General features: G+C 40.4%; 1 protein-coding gene across 1 annotated transcript in view; it reads left to right on the forward strand.

Annotated features, from left to right (window-relative positions):
* Nucleotides 1-17,389, forward strand: part of RNGTT (RNA guanylyltransferase and 5'-phosphatase) — a 463,180-nt gene that overhangs the window by 59,620 nt on the left and 386,171 nt on the right. The window contains 2 exon segments of the mRNA XM_077487269.1: nucleotides 3,250-3,424; nucleotides 3,427-3,498. Coding sequence (XP_077343395.1) covers nucleotides 3,250-3,424; nucleotides 3,427-3,498 — 247 coding nt within the window.

Genomic DNA, 17,389 nt, shown 5'->3' on the forward strand with positions numbered 1-17,389 from the left:
TTTTTCTGAGAATGTGATTTGCATTAACATGCATACTTGGTCGCTATGCATCTATCTAAAAAAATAAAATAAAGGAAATTGTTTTCAGTGTCATGGTTTTGCATACATATCTAGTCATTATCATTTGTCTATGGCCAGTTCTATATTAATGAAAAAGTGGTATAGATGTATGTTTGATATCGTCAGAGAAATAGAATTTGAGCTATTGGCTTTATTTCACTCAAAAACTTTTAAATTGTTTTCTTTTTTGAAAGTGATGCAGGGATTTAGTATTTTACACAAAACTGAAACAATTTTAAATGGATATTTTGCCCACAGAATATTCTAAAGAAACATATAAAGTCCTTGCAACCCCTATTTAACAAAGTTTAGTGATTGGCAGAAATGTACATTTTGTATTGTACATGGGTAGGTCAATATTAATATTATTATTATTATTCATGATTTATATAGCACCAACAGTTTACGCAATGTAGAGGGGGGACAGCACAATTAAAATACAGCACCCCCAACCAGTTATCCTTTAGATTATGGAACGGTTATGTTAGGTTTTCCTGGCTAATTGTTGCTTTTTCTACATGTACATTTTGTATTGTACCTGGGTAGGTCATTATTATTATTCTGCCATCAAATGCAGCGTGTCACTTGCCACAATGCCTGCCACCAGATGCAGCGCGTGACTTCTCGCTTTTCTAACACACCTGGGTGGACTCCGAACGCAATGTTGTGCTCCAAGTTCACAATTTTTAAGCATATTAGAGCCTATGGTTCTAATCGGGTGCTTCAAAAAATACCTCTGCCACTGTAATTCAGGCGCTCGGAATCCAAAAAGGTACCAGATGCCTGAATAGGAGGTGGCGGCGGCCATAGATAGATTCATGCAATGCATGAATCTATCTCATATTTATAGAGGGGGCTCACCCATGCACCCTTAATGGGCTGAAAAACAGCCCCACACCATGATGTTCCCACCTCCAGACTTCACTGTTGGAATGGTGTTTTTGGGGTGATGTGCAGTGCTATTTGACCTCCAATCATGGTATGTATTATGGCATCCAAAGAGTTCCATTTTGGTCTCATCTGACCAGACTATATTCCCCCAGTATTTCACAGGCTTGTCTGAATGTTGTGCAGCAAAATTTAAACGAGCTTCAACATGCTTTTTCTTCAGCAGTGTAGTCTTGCGTGGACAGGGTGCATATGTGGTGAAAATTTAATGTCAATAGCACCTTTTAGAAATGTATTTACTTAGAAAAATTATGAAGTGTCCAATACTTATTTTACCCGCTGTAAGTGCAGCGCTTCAATAACGTGCATAAATGAATACATGAGCAAGAAACAATCCAAGCAAGTTGCGTTAAAGTCCATTACAACAACAGCATAATCTTTAAATTCAATAAATCAAAAGATGCTGAAGAGGCTGATCCCCAATGGGGCTACAGACGCTGTGATAACACCACGTGTCCGCCCCCCACAAATGCCTCTGAAGCTTACCACCGTGCCTGTGACCCCTCGTAAGAGAAGTCAGATGCAGCAGGATATTCCCCAGCTAAGCAGCTCATGGAATGATCTCTTCTTATAACACTGTCCATCTCCAGGGATTTATCATGTAAAAAATACAAAAAAAAAACACTTTCTTAAATCCAGTTAAGCTATTGATTAAATATCACCGCACTTGGAATTGGCATTGAAAAACAACATAACCTAAAATTCTCTGTGATGCGTGCATGCGTAGTAACGTCATGGGTTTCCGACTCCACCCAACATAGTGTGTGTGTCTTTGGACAAAATAAAGTAGAACTCAGAGTAAATTAGTTAGACCTCCCAGAAGCCAACAGGAAATTCATAGATGTCTTCAAACTTGTGTATCTGATAACTGCTGTAAGACAAAATTTGAGACCTCTGCATAGCCTGATAGTCAGCCTAGTGCTGATAATGTACCCGTGTACTCAGTTTGCATTGGTGCTACTATACATAACTTTTCTTGCCCTTCCAGGCATCAAATTGGGAACAAAGCCGTGTTTTACTCGTAGTGTGTATATAGTATTACAAAATGAAAAAAAGCTGGAAACGTTAACGCGGAACTAAATCCATTGATTTAAGTTTCCCAAAACAGTTACATTCATCTTTCACAGCATGCCTTGAATGTAACTGTTGCTTGTGCTCTCAACCGAACTGTCAAGCCATCAAATGGCTGGTGTGATTACTGATCACATACAACAGCAAGGCAACTGCAGATCAGACAGAGGCTAAAATGGCAGCTTTCTTGGCTGTAAAGGCTATGTCGTCATGTTACCTCATGGTTCAGCTTTTACTGTATGTAACTTCATTTTTTTATTTAATTTTTTTGCCAAGTTCTTTTCTTCTTTTTTTTTTATTCACATTAGTGTTGGCATTAAAGTGATAACCTCTTCATTTAATTTCCTTTTACACAGGGTTTTGCTGTTTAGGCCCCCTTTCACATAAGTGCGTCTGCTAAGCGGAATCCACTTGCACATAGGGCGAGCTCTCCGCTGATCCCCGCTGAGCAGGCAGATGACAGGTCCGTGTCCACTCCGCTATGCAGTCCCACAAACTGATGGAAATGGACCACCTGTCTGTTTCCATCTAATGCCATCTGATCTGCCGGATGGGGAATAGGACCACCATCGGTCTGTTTTTGGCAGACAGGATTGGATGACGTTGGGTGCCAGCAGACGTGTCCGCGGACATCCGCCGCTTCATAGAAGACAATGCAGGGTCCAATTGGGTCCGCCTGAAAAACTAACAGGTGCATCTGTTTGGACAGTCTGTGTGAAAGGGCCCTAAAGGCAAAATAGTAAAATAAGCAAAATTGATAGAAGCACTAGGTAGCTGACATCTGTTTCTCTAGTACCTCTAGGTCTAGTGCTGTCCAAATCCTCCAGAACAATCCTTGTAAATGAAGACTTTCTTCAAGTTATTAGATACATAATCCTAGACATGGCACTTTCTTGACACCGTACATGACAAAGACCAGGATAGCTAACACATTGCTCAGGAATAATACATTGTATGATGAGGTTTGGCGGAGGTATGGCTAACAGCAACTATGCAGAAATGGAGACGCGTGGTTGGTTCTAGTCTGTAATTTTTATTTTATTTTTATTTACGGATTCGCTTTTTAAAGGCCTTTTCTTTTTCAAACTAGCCTATTTGAGCATGTATGTATTGCGGTGGTTAGCTTCAGTTATGTGTGCACTAAATCTTAGACTTGTGCTTTCTTTCCAGCATTGAAGCAGCAGTAGCCACATTTGCACAGGCCAGGCCTCCAGGAATTTACAAAGCAGACAATCTCAAAGAACTATTCCAGCGTTATGGGGATGTTGAAGATGCTCCTCCTCCTCCTGAACTCCCTGACTGGTGTTTTGAAGAAGATGATGATGTGGATGATGAGGGCAATGGCATACTTCAGAAGCAGAGCCAGGATCTTCAGGAGCAGCAACAATGATCAAAAGGAAAAAGGAGCGATTAAGACTGGTAAAGCTTGTTTACAAAGTGGATGTAACTTACCATATCTATAAGACAATGATTTGCTGGTTTTAAAATGGTTAAAAGCTGAACGCTAGGAAAAAAACCCACTAAAAACACAATTGACATACATATGTGAGAGCTGTTTTACCTGCCAAAGCATTACTATATCTTTTCTTACAAAGTTCTTCCACACAGCACAGCCTTATCTGACCGGGTAGGAGACTTGATTTTTCTGTTGTAGATAAGTAACCCTTACAAGTCTTCTATCTTCCAGACTTTGACTTAAAATTTAAAGGATAAGTTCACTTTTTTGTTTTCCCTTTTTTTTTTTTTTTTTAAATCCCAGCTCCCTTATGTACAAATATAGCATTAATGTACTTTTTTTTTTTGCAAAAATATCAAACCTTTTCATTAGGGGTGCAACGGATCAAAAAACTATCGGATCGTTTTTCAGATCAGCAAATAATTGAATTTGCAAAAACCTATGAAAATTCCACCACCATATAGTCCCCACTGTAATATTCACGTCATCTCCCCCACTGTAATATTGTCTGAGCATGATGGCTGGGTATTGCATTGCAGAGTATTGGCAGGGTATTGCAGAGTATTGGTATTGCATTGCGGGGTATTGCATTGCGGGGTATTGTATTGCGGGGTATTGGCAGGGTATTGTATTGCGGGGTATTGGCAGGGTATTGTATTGCGGGGTATTGGCAGGGTATTGTATTGTGGGGTATTGGCAGGGTATTGCATTGCAGAGTATTGGCAGGGTATTGAGGGATGGCTGTGACTGCACTTGTCATAGAGCAGCCCACAGCGCTGCTTCCATCCGATCTCTCCCCTCCACTGTACAGATCGGTACACAGAGGGGAGAGAGGAACCGGCGTCATCATGACGCCGGTTTATTTACATGCGATTGCTCCGTAATTGGACGGAGCGATCACATTGTAAACCCCGACGGGTGCACCAAGATGGCCGCCACTTAGGAAAGGCCGTGGCTTCGGCCTAGTTCCGAAGGCCAAGACCGTGGAGCGCTCCGCGGATCGTGGCTTGTGCTGATCCGAACGGGGTGACCTGTTTGGATCACGGATCGGTGACGATCCGTTGCACCTTTACTTTCCATTAAATCTACAGACACTTCACTTGTCCTCGTCCATATATCCAAACATATCCATTGGTTTTGCCTTGCTTACTGGTCAGACTTTAGGTCATGACACAGGAAGCAGTTGACCAGCTGATTTCATTAGCACACACCCTGCATCATCCACCGTACTACATACCTACCCTTTCCCAGCTGCATGTTTTTTTAAATGAAATGCAATCAATCAGTGATTGCACTTCACTGTCCTCATGGATGTTTCTACAATCAGATTGTATAGTGTATGGCCATCTTTATACACCTAAAATTACAAGTTGCGCTTTCAGTGCCATTAATTAAGGCAAACTAAACACAGAAAAAAAAAAACACACAGCCCTCAAAATGACCCATAAGCCACATGAAGTGCAGCCAATTGAAATCAACAGGCTACCCTATGTCAAAGGAAAAACGAGACACAAAATGTGTGCTCCCACTATGCTAGATGTGAATGGGGCCTGAAAGTGAAACATAAGAACAATGAGGCTCCATTCACATCTTTGTGTTTCCTTACATTTCAGTAATGTGCTTCGCCAATAATCACATTTAAAAATGCACCAAGCTCTGTTGTAAAAAAAAAAAAAAAAAGGCCTGAAGCTTCTTTGGGGCGATTGTGCCATGTAGGGCAGCCCATTCAGGTGACTGGGCTGCCCTATGTGTGATGAGTGATGAGTGATAAGCTGCCCTATGTGTGATAGTGTATGTGCCATGGTGGCCATACACTATGCAATTTGATGGTTTATTGTGTATTTAGTGAGAAGGGTGATCACTGATTTGCATTTCATTTAAAAAACGTGAAGCTGGGAATGGGTGGGTAGGTAGGGAGGGTGGATAATGCTGGGTGTATGCTAATGAGGTCAGCTGGTCAACTCCTTCCTGTGTCATGACCTAAAGTCTGACCAGTAAGTAAGGCATAACTAATGGACACGTTTGGAAACCTTGCTAAGGACAAGTGAAGTAAGTGTCTAGATGTAATGGTAAGCTTTGATATTTTTGCAAAAAAATACATTAATGCTATATTGGTATATAGGGGAGCTGGAATTTAGAAAAACATTTAAAGTGGTCGGGGGGGGGGGGGGGGAGGTGGTCCCCTGCAGGTTTAAGCCATAATGTGCTAGTATGCACTGCATACTAGCACCGTATGTCAGACTTAACTATAGAGCGGATCCCTCTAGCGACGTGCTGTCACCACTGACAGGGATTCCATATTCACCTGGCCTTCCTTCTGGGTTTGCGAGCTCCGGTGGTTTGAATGGCCTAGCCACGATGACATCACACCATCACATGTTGGAGTTATGGCTGCTGCACAGCTCTCTTAATCGATGGCAAAGAAAAAAGGGAATATGTGGGGCTTTGAATGAGACTCAACCGGGAATATTGTGCCTCCACCCCTGGTTGCTTATGCAAAAAATGGATGGCATGGCGTTTACTAAGAGTGCAGTGCGCATTCACCGGTGGTGGTACCGGCTGCTACTAAAACAGTGCACGTTTAGTAGCTATAAACTGTACGTACAGGTAAGCCTTATTATAGGCTTACCTGTAGGTATAAATGAAAGTGGAGTTATCTACTGCTTTAATACTAGGCAGATCTTGAACCTAGTAGTGGTTTAGGTGTAACTACATAGCAGTATGGAGATGACTCTACCCGTGCTTAAAACATTTTTTGGTGTGGATTTCCCATTAAAGTGATATTAAAGACTCCTTTTAAAAAAAATAAAATAATAAACATCTTATACTTGCTGCTCTGTGCAGTGGTTTTGCACAAAGCAGCCATGATCCTGCTCTTCTGGAGTATCCCGTTGGCACTCCTGACCCTTCCTCTTTGGCTAGTGCCCCCATAGAAAGTTGCTTCCTATTGAGGCATTCACATGGGCTCGCTCCTGAGCCACCTTATCTGCTTCTATTGACACAGCCTGGTTGGTTTGGCCCCACCCCCTGCTCCTTGTCACATCATTTGATTGACAGCAGTGGAAGCCAATGGCTCTGGCTGCCAACAATCTGCCCAGAGAGGAGGAAGAGATTTAAGAGAGCCCTGGCTCTCATGCACTGCACTGGATTGTGAATGAGCTCAGGTAAATATAAGGAGGGGGGGGGGGATTTATGTTACACAGAAGGTTCTATACCTTAATGCATAGAATGTATAAAGGTAAAAAAAACAAAAACTTTAGTCTTTAGAACCACTTTAAATTAGGATGGTTGTTTTCTGAAAAGTACATAATGCACTGGAGCCTACATATTATGTAGCAGAGCAGATCTGTTGCCAACAAAGCACATAAACTCTGTTTGATAGTGTTCGCTTTTTTCTATAAAAATGAAGGATATAATTTTCCAGAATAGAGTGTAGATTTGGGAATTCGATAGCTGCCCGAGTTCACATCACAGCAGGTGTTTCAGCCTGGGCATAGCAGAGTATTGGAACACAGCACTTTTTTTGTTTGTTCTCGTTCCCTGCCTGAACTTCCCATAGGGACTTGATGAGCAAGTGGATCTTTGGCTGGAGTTCTTTCCTTGTGTGTTGGCCAACAAATAAATCTATATCGTTCTTAAAATAACAGTCTCTATGCTGGTGAGCAAAGGTTCACACAGATATAGCCATGGGGTAGAATATAATAAAAGTAAGCAACTGGACCTCTTTCCCGTTTTTTTTTTTTTATTTTTTTTTTTTCTCTTCGTAAGTTTGGGAAAACTGTAATTGTTACATTTTTAAAGACAAAATGATTTAATCAAATGGCCTAGTGGTGTCTCTGAAAACTCATTGATGAGAAGCAACGTACAAGCCAAGGGAGTGAAAATAAATAGCATTTATAAAGAGTTTTCATAAATAATACAATAGAAAAAGAATGATTGAAATATAAAAGAATGGGAAATCTGAACCCACAGCATCCATAGTATAAAATATTAGTATTATTTAAATAATAAATACTGCTATATGCCAATTTCACTAATGTCCAAAATAATGCATTGAGGCCCTAGTCGTACCAATGTAGTCTATTTAAATTGTGCAATTCTAAAAGTTGCATAACTAAACATAGCCATTCCTTGATATTGCTTCAAGGCATTAAAGGGATATTTATAGACTGAAAATCCCTTCAAGAATAACAGTTGAAATAATAAATGTAATTTTCCAAACATCAGAACGTACAGGCTCAAGTGTCCTTATGCATCTAATTAACCAGCAAGTAAAATCTCATTAAGGCTTGTGCTAAGCAGTTTTAAGTATCTCAAGGAAAGTATACAAAGATTTGTTGGTGGGATCTGTTTGCAGTGTGAAATGAGAAATCCCAACAGATACATATGTACATATCCAACTAAAAGTAGACATCAAGGTGAGTATGCAACTTAAAGTGGTATTAAACCCAAAAAACAAATTGTATTTTATTGCAGCTTAGCAATTCTTATTTGTTGTTGCTGCATTCGTTTTCTTTTCTTTTCTTTTTATAATTTTTTTTTAAGTTCTCCCTTTTATTTTCACCTAGAGATCCGACCAGTAAGCCTGTTGTGTGTGTTTTTTTTTTTCCACTTTTAACAGACCAAGCTGTCCACCAAAAGTGGCAGTTAGCGGGTTGAGACAAACCATTTAACACTGATAAGGATTCTTACTATGGTCATCTTTAACTCGTGTAAAATCTTTATTCTAAAATGGGAAAAAATTTTTTTTTGCAGTAACTGCTTAAAGGGGTTGTAAACCTCAGAAAAGGCACAATGAGCTCATTATGAAATACTTGCGTTAGAGTGAAGCTGCTGCAATGGCGCCTGCACACCGTTGACATGGCTGAAATTTTCCCCGGAGTTTCTTCGGGTTTGCGGATCCGCCATTCATGGCGTGGGGCTCGGAAGGAACAGCAATCGTGGTTGTTCTTTCAGAGCGCATGTACCAGTGATGTCACCGACTGCATTCAATGTTAATCTCCTAAACTGTACATGTTTAAGAGATATTTTCACTACATATAGGTAAGCCTTATTAATGACTTACCTATAGGTACATGACAGCAGAGAAAGTTTACTTCCTCTTTAACCACTTTACCCCCAAGCCAATTTTTTGATTTTTTTCGCAAGAAAATTACTTCCCAATATAATACCCAATAATATAAAAGATAAAGCTACGCTAAGTAAATAGATCCCAAACATGTAAAATTGCACATGCACGTGGTATGGGGACAAACTATGGCACATGCCGTTATCCATAGGTGTCGCTTTAAAAGCCTTTACGGGTTTGGAGTTACACAGGTCTGGTGTTAGAATTATTGCTCTCACTCTGATGTTTGCAACGATACCTCAAGTGTGAGGTACGATTGCCATGTACATATATATCTGGGATCTATGTGTGCGTTCGCATTTTTTTATTTTATGACTTATTTTTATAAAAAAAAATTTACACTGTACCTTTTTATTTTTTTATTTTTTTTAAAGGATCACTTGTATTGCTATCACAAGGGATGCATAGATCGTGCCAGGTCCTCTTTTTGGGGAGATCTGAGCTCTATAAGACCCCACATCTCTCCTCTGGACTCCAAAGCATCTGACCAAACCAATCTGCCCGCTTGTACACAAACAAACCAAAAGTGATAAAATCCATGTCGCTTCTGGTTTCTGAGATTATAGAGCGAAGCATATGCGACTGAACCAGACACCTCAATCCTGGACACCCTGATGGAATTGGGGGGGGGGGGGTGTCCTCTCTACCACCTGTGAAAGTGATCCAGCAGCTCTATATTGGCTTGGATCACTTTTACGTTGTGTAGAATTGCCAGCTGTTAAAAACTGTGTCAGGATCATGGTTTTAGCCACAACCATGATCAATATGAGGCTGTATATGTACATAAGGCAGTATTGAGGAGTTCAGCATTAATTTGTTAGTCAAGTCCATATAAATCTGCTACTAAATCTAACACTACCCTCTCCCCAGATTGTCAGTGCTTTTGTCCAAAGGTGTCTTCATTGTACTAAAACTGGGTATACGTGTAGTGACAGTCTTTTGGTACAAGTGTGCCACTGCCTGTTCAACAGAAGACTGTCCTGCTGGAAAACCAGCATTCAATCAGCACCTGCAGCTGATGGCTGCAACACTAATCTGTGTATTCTTACAGGGCTTGGGGGGGGGGGGGTGCAGAGTGGGAGATCCATGCGTACACATTGTTGGTGTTAATTCAGGGTTCTTTCAGAGATATTGGGTTGAACGAAAAAGAAAAGTCACTCTGTATACCATGCTTTACAGTGGTGTGGAGACGCCCAAGATAGTAAATGTGTTGCCCAAATCACCAGGTGGAAAAAATCCAAAAAAGGGTAGTAAAGCAGCCACCACATTTAGCTTTCATCATAGTAAAGCAATTCCATGTGGTGGTAAATGCTGAATATCACATTGGTCTCTGGTGTAAAAGTAGAAGCTTGCATCTGGATGCTGTGATCACAGTACAGCAAAAAGCACATCAGCTAGAATCCCATATATGCTTGTACAGCTCAATACATTTCTCCACAGGCTCTAATAGCATGCACAAGCAGACCAGTGCACTGCCGGTGTAGTGTAAAACACAAGTATTTGGCAGGAAAGTATATGTTGTATAATTTCTACTGTATATGATTGCCGGTTATTGCATTTTCCCCATTGTAGTACAGGTGTTAATAGGTCAGAAGGTTCTGTTCCATAATCTGAGGATTCGAAACACACCTGTCTATTTGCTGTATAAATGGTTTGCATGTACAGTTCATCTACCAGCTAGGATTTGCTATAAATGGCTGGCTATTGGTGTGTGGCACTAGATAAATGGAATAAATTTGCAGTTCAATTCGATAGCATCCAGCATACACAGACAGGGTAGCAATTAAATGGTCTCACCCAGTACAGTAAAGGTAGCTGAGCAGTCTCATCTGTTTGCCTCTAAAGGTTTCCAGATAGTGGGGAGATAAAAATTTACAGGATGTAAGGGTGACAGTTGGGGGCGTAGTATGTGCACCGTGTGCCTAACATGCTTTGTTTGTGGAGGGACTTTCTCAGACTGCGTTAAATACTATTTTGAAAAGCCTTTCTATGTTCTCATTTATCCAGGTCATGGTATAACTTATAGTAGTCAATATTTATATGGACCTGTTCTGCAATGTTAAAGCATTTGTTACCCCCCCCCCCCCCCCCCCCCAAAAAAAAAACAGATCCTGTTCTCTTAAAGCATGTTATACAGCACAGTGCTTGTGCTGTGTCATTTGGCCCCTTCTAGCACCTAAAATAGAAGGATCTGATCATGCCTGGCTATACCTTCCCCCTGTACGCTGACTCTGATATATCAGGGCTGTAGAGCCCCGATATGGTCAGCGTACATGTCTCTGTCAGCCACGGCCTGCTTATCTGTCTTCTGTGTCCTCTCAGCACCTGCCCTCCCCAAGCCACTAGCAGAAGCTATTCAAATTCTCACGCTTGCCGTTTTTTTTTTTTTTTGCTTGCTACACATAATGTTCAGTTACTGTCTAATACAGTATATCCTACTTTTCAGGTGGCATGTATATGCGTGTATTTGTGTGTGTGTATATGTATATATAATATCTCTCTCTCTCTCTCTATATCTATATCCTGTATCTATCTATATATATATATATATATATATATATATATATATATATATATATATATATATACACAGTATATATATATATATATATATATAATTTTGTGTGTGTATATAAATGATTATTTATAGTATTTGAGCGATCTTATAATATTTGCACATAGCTTTGGCTGGTATTTTTGGATATGCTGTTCATTTTGGGGTTGCCCTCTTTACCCTCCCCATTCCACTCACACCACACCTGAGATCTGCTGATGACCTGGCTTTGACAGCCACAGTATACTTGTACTATGCATATGTGGATGGGTAGATTTGTATGGGTTGGGCGCTGCTTCTCACTGACAGTCTTTGACCTTGTTTCATATTAACGTACTTATTATTTGTATAATATATGTGATCAGAAAGGTGGACTTCTCATATCTGTGGAATCCATAATATCCTAGAAAAAAATGCCTGTTCCCCTGAAATGAAAGGGTAGCTATGCTACTACATTAGTATGATTTTCTACCAAACGGCAGCAGTTATGTGTGCACTGAAATGGGTTGCCCATGCATGCTGCAGTGCACTGAGATTTGTTGTTAAATGCATCACAGTGCTTACTTTTTAGTTTTTGCACATTGATTTAGTTAAAGCGCATCAGTTGTGTTGCTCTATATGAAAATTCAATACATTCTACTTTTTTGTTAGCGCACACAAGCGCAGCACTGTGCTTTTTGTATTGAAAACATTGGGACATAAGGAACATTACCTTATTTTTGTGTTGAGAGTGCGTTGGCCAATGTTGACCTAAACAAGTGGTATGAATAGGCCTTTGTGCATTTCTGCAGGCAAAATAAGGAATGCCTGGTTTCAGAAGGTCAGCTGTTTGGATTATGTGCTGCTTGTGAAATGTTCTACATTCATACATATAGACTTGCTAAAGTTTTCAAACTAAAATCTATCTTCCTCTTATGAATGTATACACGATGATAGTTCTTTTGTACAGCTTGTATGGTAGTTCTCAGAATTGATTCTGTTACTGTGTATGAATGCATTTCTTCTGCATGAATGCATTTCTCATTGTCTTGTTTTATGCCACATTTATAGCATACAGCTTGTTCTGTCATCCTTATTAAAACGTGATGTAGGTGGTTATCGAGAATAGAAAACTTGTATTTTACTCTTTGGTGTGGTTATTTTGCATTTCAAATGTAATTGTATAGATAATTTGAGTACAGGACATGGGATGGGTTCAAAAATTGATAGAATGCTTCCAGATTTTAAGTCTAACACTCTTATGCCGCTTACACACGACCGGACTTGTCGAGGGACTAGGTCCGACGGTCTTTCCGACGGTCTTTCGGCGGAGTTCTGACAGACTTTCCGAATGAATGGACTTGGCCACACACAATCACACCAAAGTCCGACGGATTCGAACGTGATGACGTACGACCGAACTAGAATAAGGAAGTTCATAGCCAGTATCCAATAGCTACCCTAGCGTTGGTTTTTGTCCGTCGGACTAGCATACACACGAACGGATTTCTCGGTCCGATGGAGTTCCGGTGGAAAAATTTAAAACATGTTCTATTTCTAAAGTCTGCCGGATTTTTGGCAAGCAAAGGTCCGATGGAGTCCACACAAGATCGAATTGTCCGACGGACTCGTTCCGTCGAACCTTTGCTGTCAAAAGGTCCAGCCGTGTGTGTACGCGGCATTAGTATACATTTGTACTCAGCTCCCTGATGTCAGTGAAAGTGAATATTAGATCGTCTCCTCTTTAGGGAAGCATATAGCACTGAAACTTTCAGAGAGAGTCCTATAAAATGAATGGGTTTGGCCTAAAAAAAATAGGTAATGACGTATTAGCGGCAATACTGTGACAGTCTTTCACCAACTGTTGAAGTGTTAGTTTGTATACATGGTTTATTCTCTTTTTATAGTAGGGTAACACAAGAAAACGCACAGGTGCCTTCTAAGTGCAGCAGTATAAAGAGGGTTTATTACAATAAAATCAGAACTACGCCTTCTAAGCTGCACTTAGAAGGCACCTGTGCGTTTTCTTGTGTTCCCTTCAGAGCTACTTCTTGCCGCTTCACGGAGCTACCTGGATTCTTAAATGGACTTTTAGTGCTTTATGGACTCTTTCCCTATATTTATGACTTGGTCCTTTTATCTATGTCTGTTTGCATGTTCAGTGCCCTCATTGCACCAATGAGTTTAGACTATGCCACGCAACACCATTTTAAATACCGCCACCCTATTTTCTCCCATTTCCTCCCCATTTTACGATAAATTGCAATAACATTTTTTTTCCATTTTTATTTTTGCTTTTGTGGTTCTGTGACCACAAAGCTGCGGGTCCTCTCTGCAGTGTGCAGAGTTGATAACTGGGCTTGGTTCCCTAGAACAGCACAAGCATCCACTGCTTTCATTGTTGGAGGTGAAGAGTTCTTTAGCACTAGCTGTATGTTAGAAAGAGGAGACCTGCATCACATGAAGGTATAGAAAAAGAAGGAAAATTTTTTTCTTACATTTATGAAGGGCATTGGGATAGCAGCATTTAAAGGTGGGTTTTGGTATAGCCTACATTTCTAGCTTTTAAATACAGTAAAACCTTGGATTGCGAGCCAAATTAGTTCCGGAAACATGATTGTAATCCAAAGAACTTGTATATCAAAGCGAATTTCCCCATAAGAAATAACTCAGATGATTCATTCCACAACCATTTATTCATAAGTCCTTCGGTTTATAGTCCATATAAAATTATTATAGCAATGTGACCAGGTTGTGTAACCATTAAAATGTCCATCAAAAAATGGAAGTCCCCACAAGGAGATTAGAAGCAAAATCCAGCAGGAGCTACAGAGTATAAAAGAGAAGAGAGGCGCCTCTAAGGCCCCATTCACACCCGAGTGTAGCGTTTTCAGGCAGAAAATCGTGAGATTTTACGGCGTTTTTTACAGCGATTTTGTGCAGGGCAAAAGGTCCCCAATGTAAAAAGAACACCCAAATCTGCCTAAAAAAGGTTCCAGAACTTGTTTGGGCTTCAGGCGTTTTGTAGCTTCTGGCTTCAGGCGTTTTTGGCGTGGCAATATGAACCATCTCCATAGAGAATAATTGTTTCCCCCCCTCCAGCGTTTTGTAGCTTTAGGCTTCAAACTACAAAACACTCATGTGTGAATGGGGCCTAAGTGTAGCAATATGGTTACATTTAATGAAGGTACAACATTTAACAACTCGCATGGTTGATGATTAAAACAGGCACATCTAAGTATGAAGGCACCTGGGGTAAAGCTGTCCACGTAGACCATCTTCCGTATATCTAAATCCAAGAACGAATGTTTGATATATTGTAGATTACCACTCTGTAGATGTAGTGACTGCATTTGATTTTTTTATTTTTATCTTGTTCTACTGCCGGTAACGCATTTCCTTTCCTAGGCTGATTTCTTCTGATTTTGGACTGAACAACATCTCCTGCTCTCCTAATTGCCATACCATAGGCGAGGTGTTATCTAATCCATGTAGGAGAACTGGGCAGGGCTGATAACACTGTATGGAATTTCGGTGCCCACAAGAATTTGATTTAGAAGCTCACTGGATTTCTAAAGAGATGTAGTAAACATGTTTTTTCTTTTCCCCTAATATAAACTTCGATATGCGCTTTAATGTGTTAACACTCTGATTATAGTGGTATATACCGTATGTGGTTGCCATGCCCTTGCTATTGCAGGGGTTGGATCTTTTTAGGTTTGTGGCAATCCTCACTTTATTGTAGAGCAAGTTAGCCTCTGTCTAATAGTAATCAGCAGCTAGGTATTAGTGGCATTTTCTGGTCTTTAATGATATCCAGTGCTTGTATGTAGTGATCAACAATTTGAGAGTGCCTAGTGGGTTTTCCTTTCTTGTCTGTGATAGTAATCAGTCCTTGTGTCCAGCAGTGGTTGTTGCCATCACAAAATTTATTTTACCCCCCAAAAATAAAATTCCATGAATGTGTTGTGTTGTACATATAATAGTTCCCACTTAAATGTTGCCTGTATGTTTTGTACTTCCTATGTTTTTGGTAAATAACCTGGCGATCCTGCCAGTTTCTCTTCACCGCTGTGTCAAACTGACCACACTAGGCAGATTTGTTCTAATGTGGTTAGTTTGTGTCCCTTCTCTAACTTGGAAGCTACAGGCAAACCTGTATTGCCATTGTCAGATTCCACTGCCATGGCCCCGTCCAGCCACCACAGGTTGAGCGACCTTGAACGGCAGAGCAGCCATGAAAAGCCTCGTATGATGTTTGCTGCAGGCTCTGCCACCAGTCATTGGAGCTGAGGTGGGTGAGCAGTCACATGAAACCTACAAACCAGCATGAAAAGGGTACTTTTTTTTTTTTTTTTTTAATTAATGCGAGTCATTTGTTATTAGTGCCTATTGTCACTATGTAGATTGGAAATCTCATTACAACGGCATCTGACAGTTGGTAGGATATATTGGGTAGTAAGTAAACATGTCCCTGAAGTTGATGTGGTGAAAGCAGAACAAAATGGGCATCTCAGTTTGTTGTGTATGGGATTGTGCAGCCCAAGACTGGTCGAGGGTGCCCATGCTGACCCGTGTCCACAGCCAAAAGTGCCTACTATGGGCACATGAGCATCAGAATTTGACTAGGAAGCAATTGAAGAAGATGGCCTGGTCTGATGAATGGTGTTTTCTTTTACACCACGTGGATGTCTTGGTGCTTGTGTGTCACCTGGGGAAAAGATGGCACCAGGATGCAGTATGGGAAGAAGGCAAGCCAGCGGAGCCACCAGGGGCAGTGTGATGCTTTGGGCAATGTTCTGCTGGGAAGCCTTGGGACCTGTCATTCTTGTGGATTTTAATTGATATGTACCACCTACCTAAACATTGTTGTTGATCAAGTACACCCTTTCATGGAAACTGTTTTCCCTGTTGGCCAGAGGTCTCTTTCAGCAGGCTAATGCACCTTGTGACTCTGCAAAAATGGTTCTAAATGATTTGAGGAACACAAGTTCCAGGTGTTGACTTGGCCTCCAAATTCTTCTGATCAATCCAATTACGCATCAGTGGAGTATGCTGGAAAAGCAAATTAGATCCATGGAGCGATGCACCTTGCAACTTACAGGATTTCAGGGATCTGTTCCTGAAGGCTTGGTGCCAGATACCACAGCATAGCTTTAGCGATAACGTGTCCTTGCCTTGATGGATCAGGGCTGATTTAGCGTCACAAGAAGGACCTTTTTAAAGTTATGGCTGATCGGTATTTAACAAACTAATAATTGTTGATGACTGGTTTCCATTCATAACATCAATACTTGATATTTCATAAACGAATCTTGGGGTTTTCCAGTACTAGGTAGGTACTGTCTTTTTAAATTGTTTTTCTCTGGGCCTTATTACTATAGTTAAGTAGTTTTTTGTTGTCTGTAGAAACGAACCTGCTTTAATTGTTTTACCTGCAGTTGTATGGTAATGGAAATCTGTTTACTATGTGCTTCTTTTCAATTTATTTTCAAGCCGTGTATCTCGTATGCCATGCATTTCAAAATTAATGCAAGTATTAGCTGTACATTTAGCCTGTGCAGGGAAACCTTCTGTAGAGTTTTAATAGCTGTCAACATGAGTTTAATGTTCTCTTAGGGACATTGCCTGTGGGGTTATCATCATACTGCATCGCTCTCTCCATTTTTTAAATGTCACTTTAGGTTTGCATTGCATAAAGCAAGACCTTATAGTTGAATCCAGCAAAGAATGCTAAATGTGTGCTTCAATCAGTTCAAAATGGACCCTCTAGTAATGGCATGTTTGCTTCGCTTCAAATTTTTTTCCCCCCGTGGGACTGTGTCCTCAAGGTGTCACTAAAACAGATGTTTACTCGACATGGCATGGCTTATCCACTGGGATCCTCTGATGCTTGCACTGAGACTGCAGTAAATCTGTAGCTTTACTTTCATAGCTACAGCAGGCCATCTGTATTCATATTCCCAAGCACTGTGGGTTAACTCTGTAGCTGCTTGAAAATTTTCACATAAAAAAAATCAAAAGTCAATGTAACATTTTATGATATGCTCTGAATAAATTATTGTTCTGTATAATGTAGAATACCAATAGCTGTCTTGTCAACCGTAACCTGATGGATGACCTTTTTTTTTTCCTTTTGGTTTTTTCTAAAACTTTTCTTTGCGATTGTGAGCATATTTTCACTCCATTAAAA

The sequence above is a fragment of the Lithobates pipiens genome, unplaced genomic scaffold (genome assembly GCF_037356315.1).
Source record: "Lithobates pipiens isolate NorthernLeopardFrog02 unplaced genomic scaffold, aLitPip1_a1.2 Scaffold_18, whole genome shotgun sequence".
NCBI classification, from domain to species: domain Eukaryota; kingdom Metazoa; phylum Chordata; class Amphibia; order Anura; family Ranidae; genus Lithobates; species Lithobates pipiens.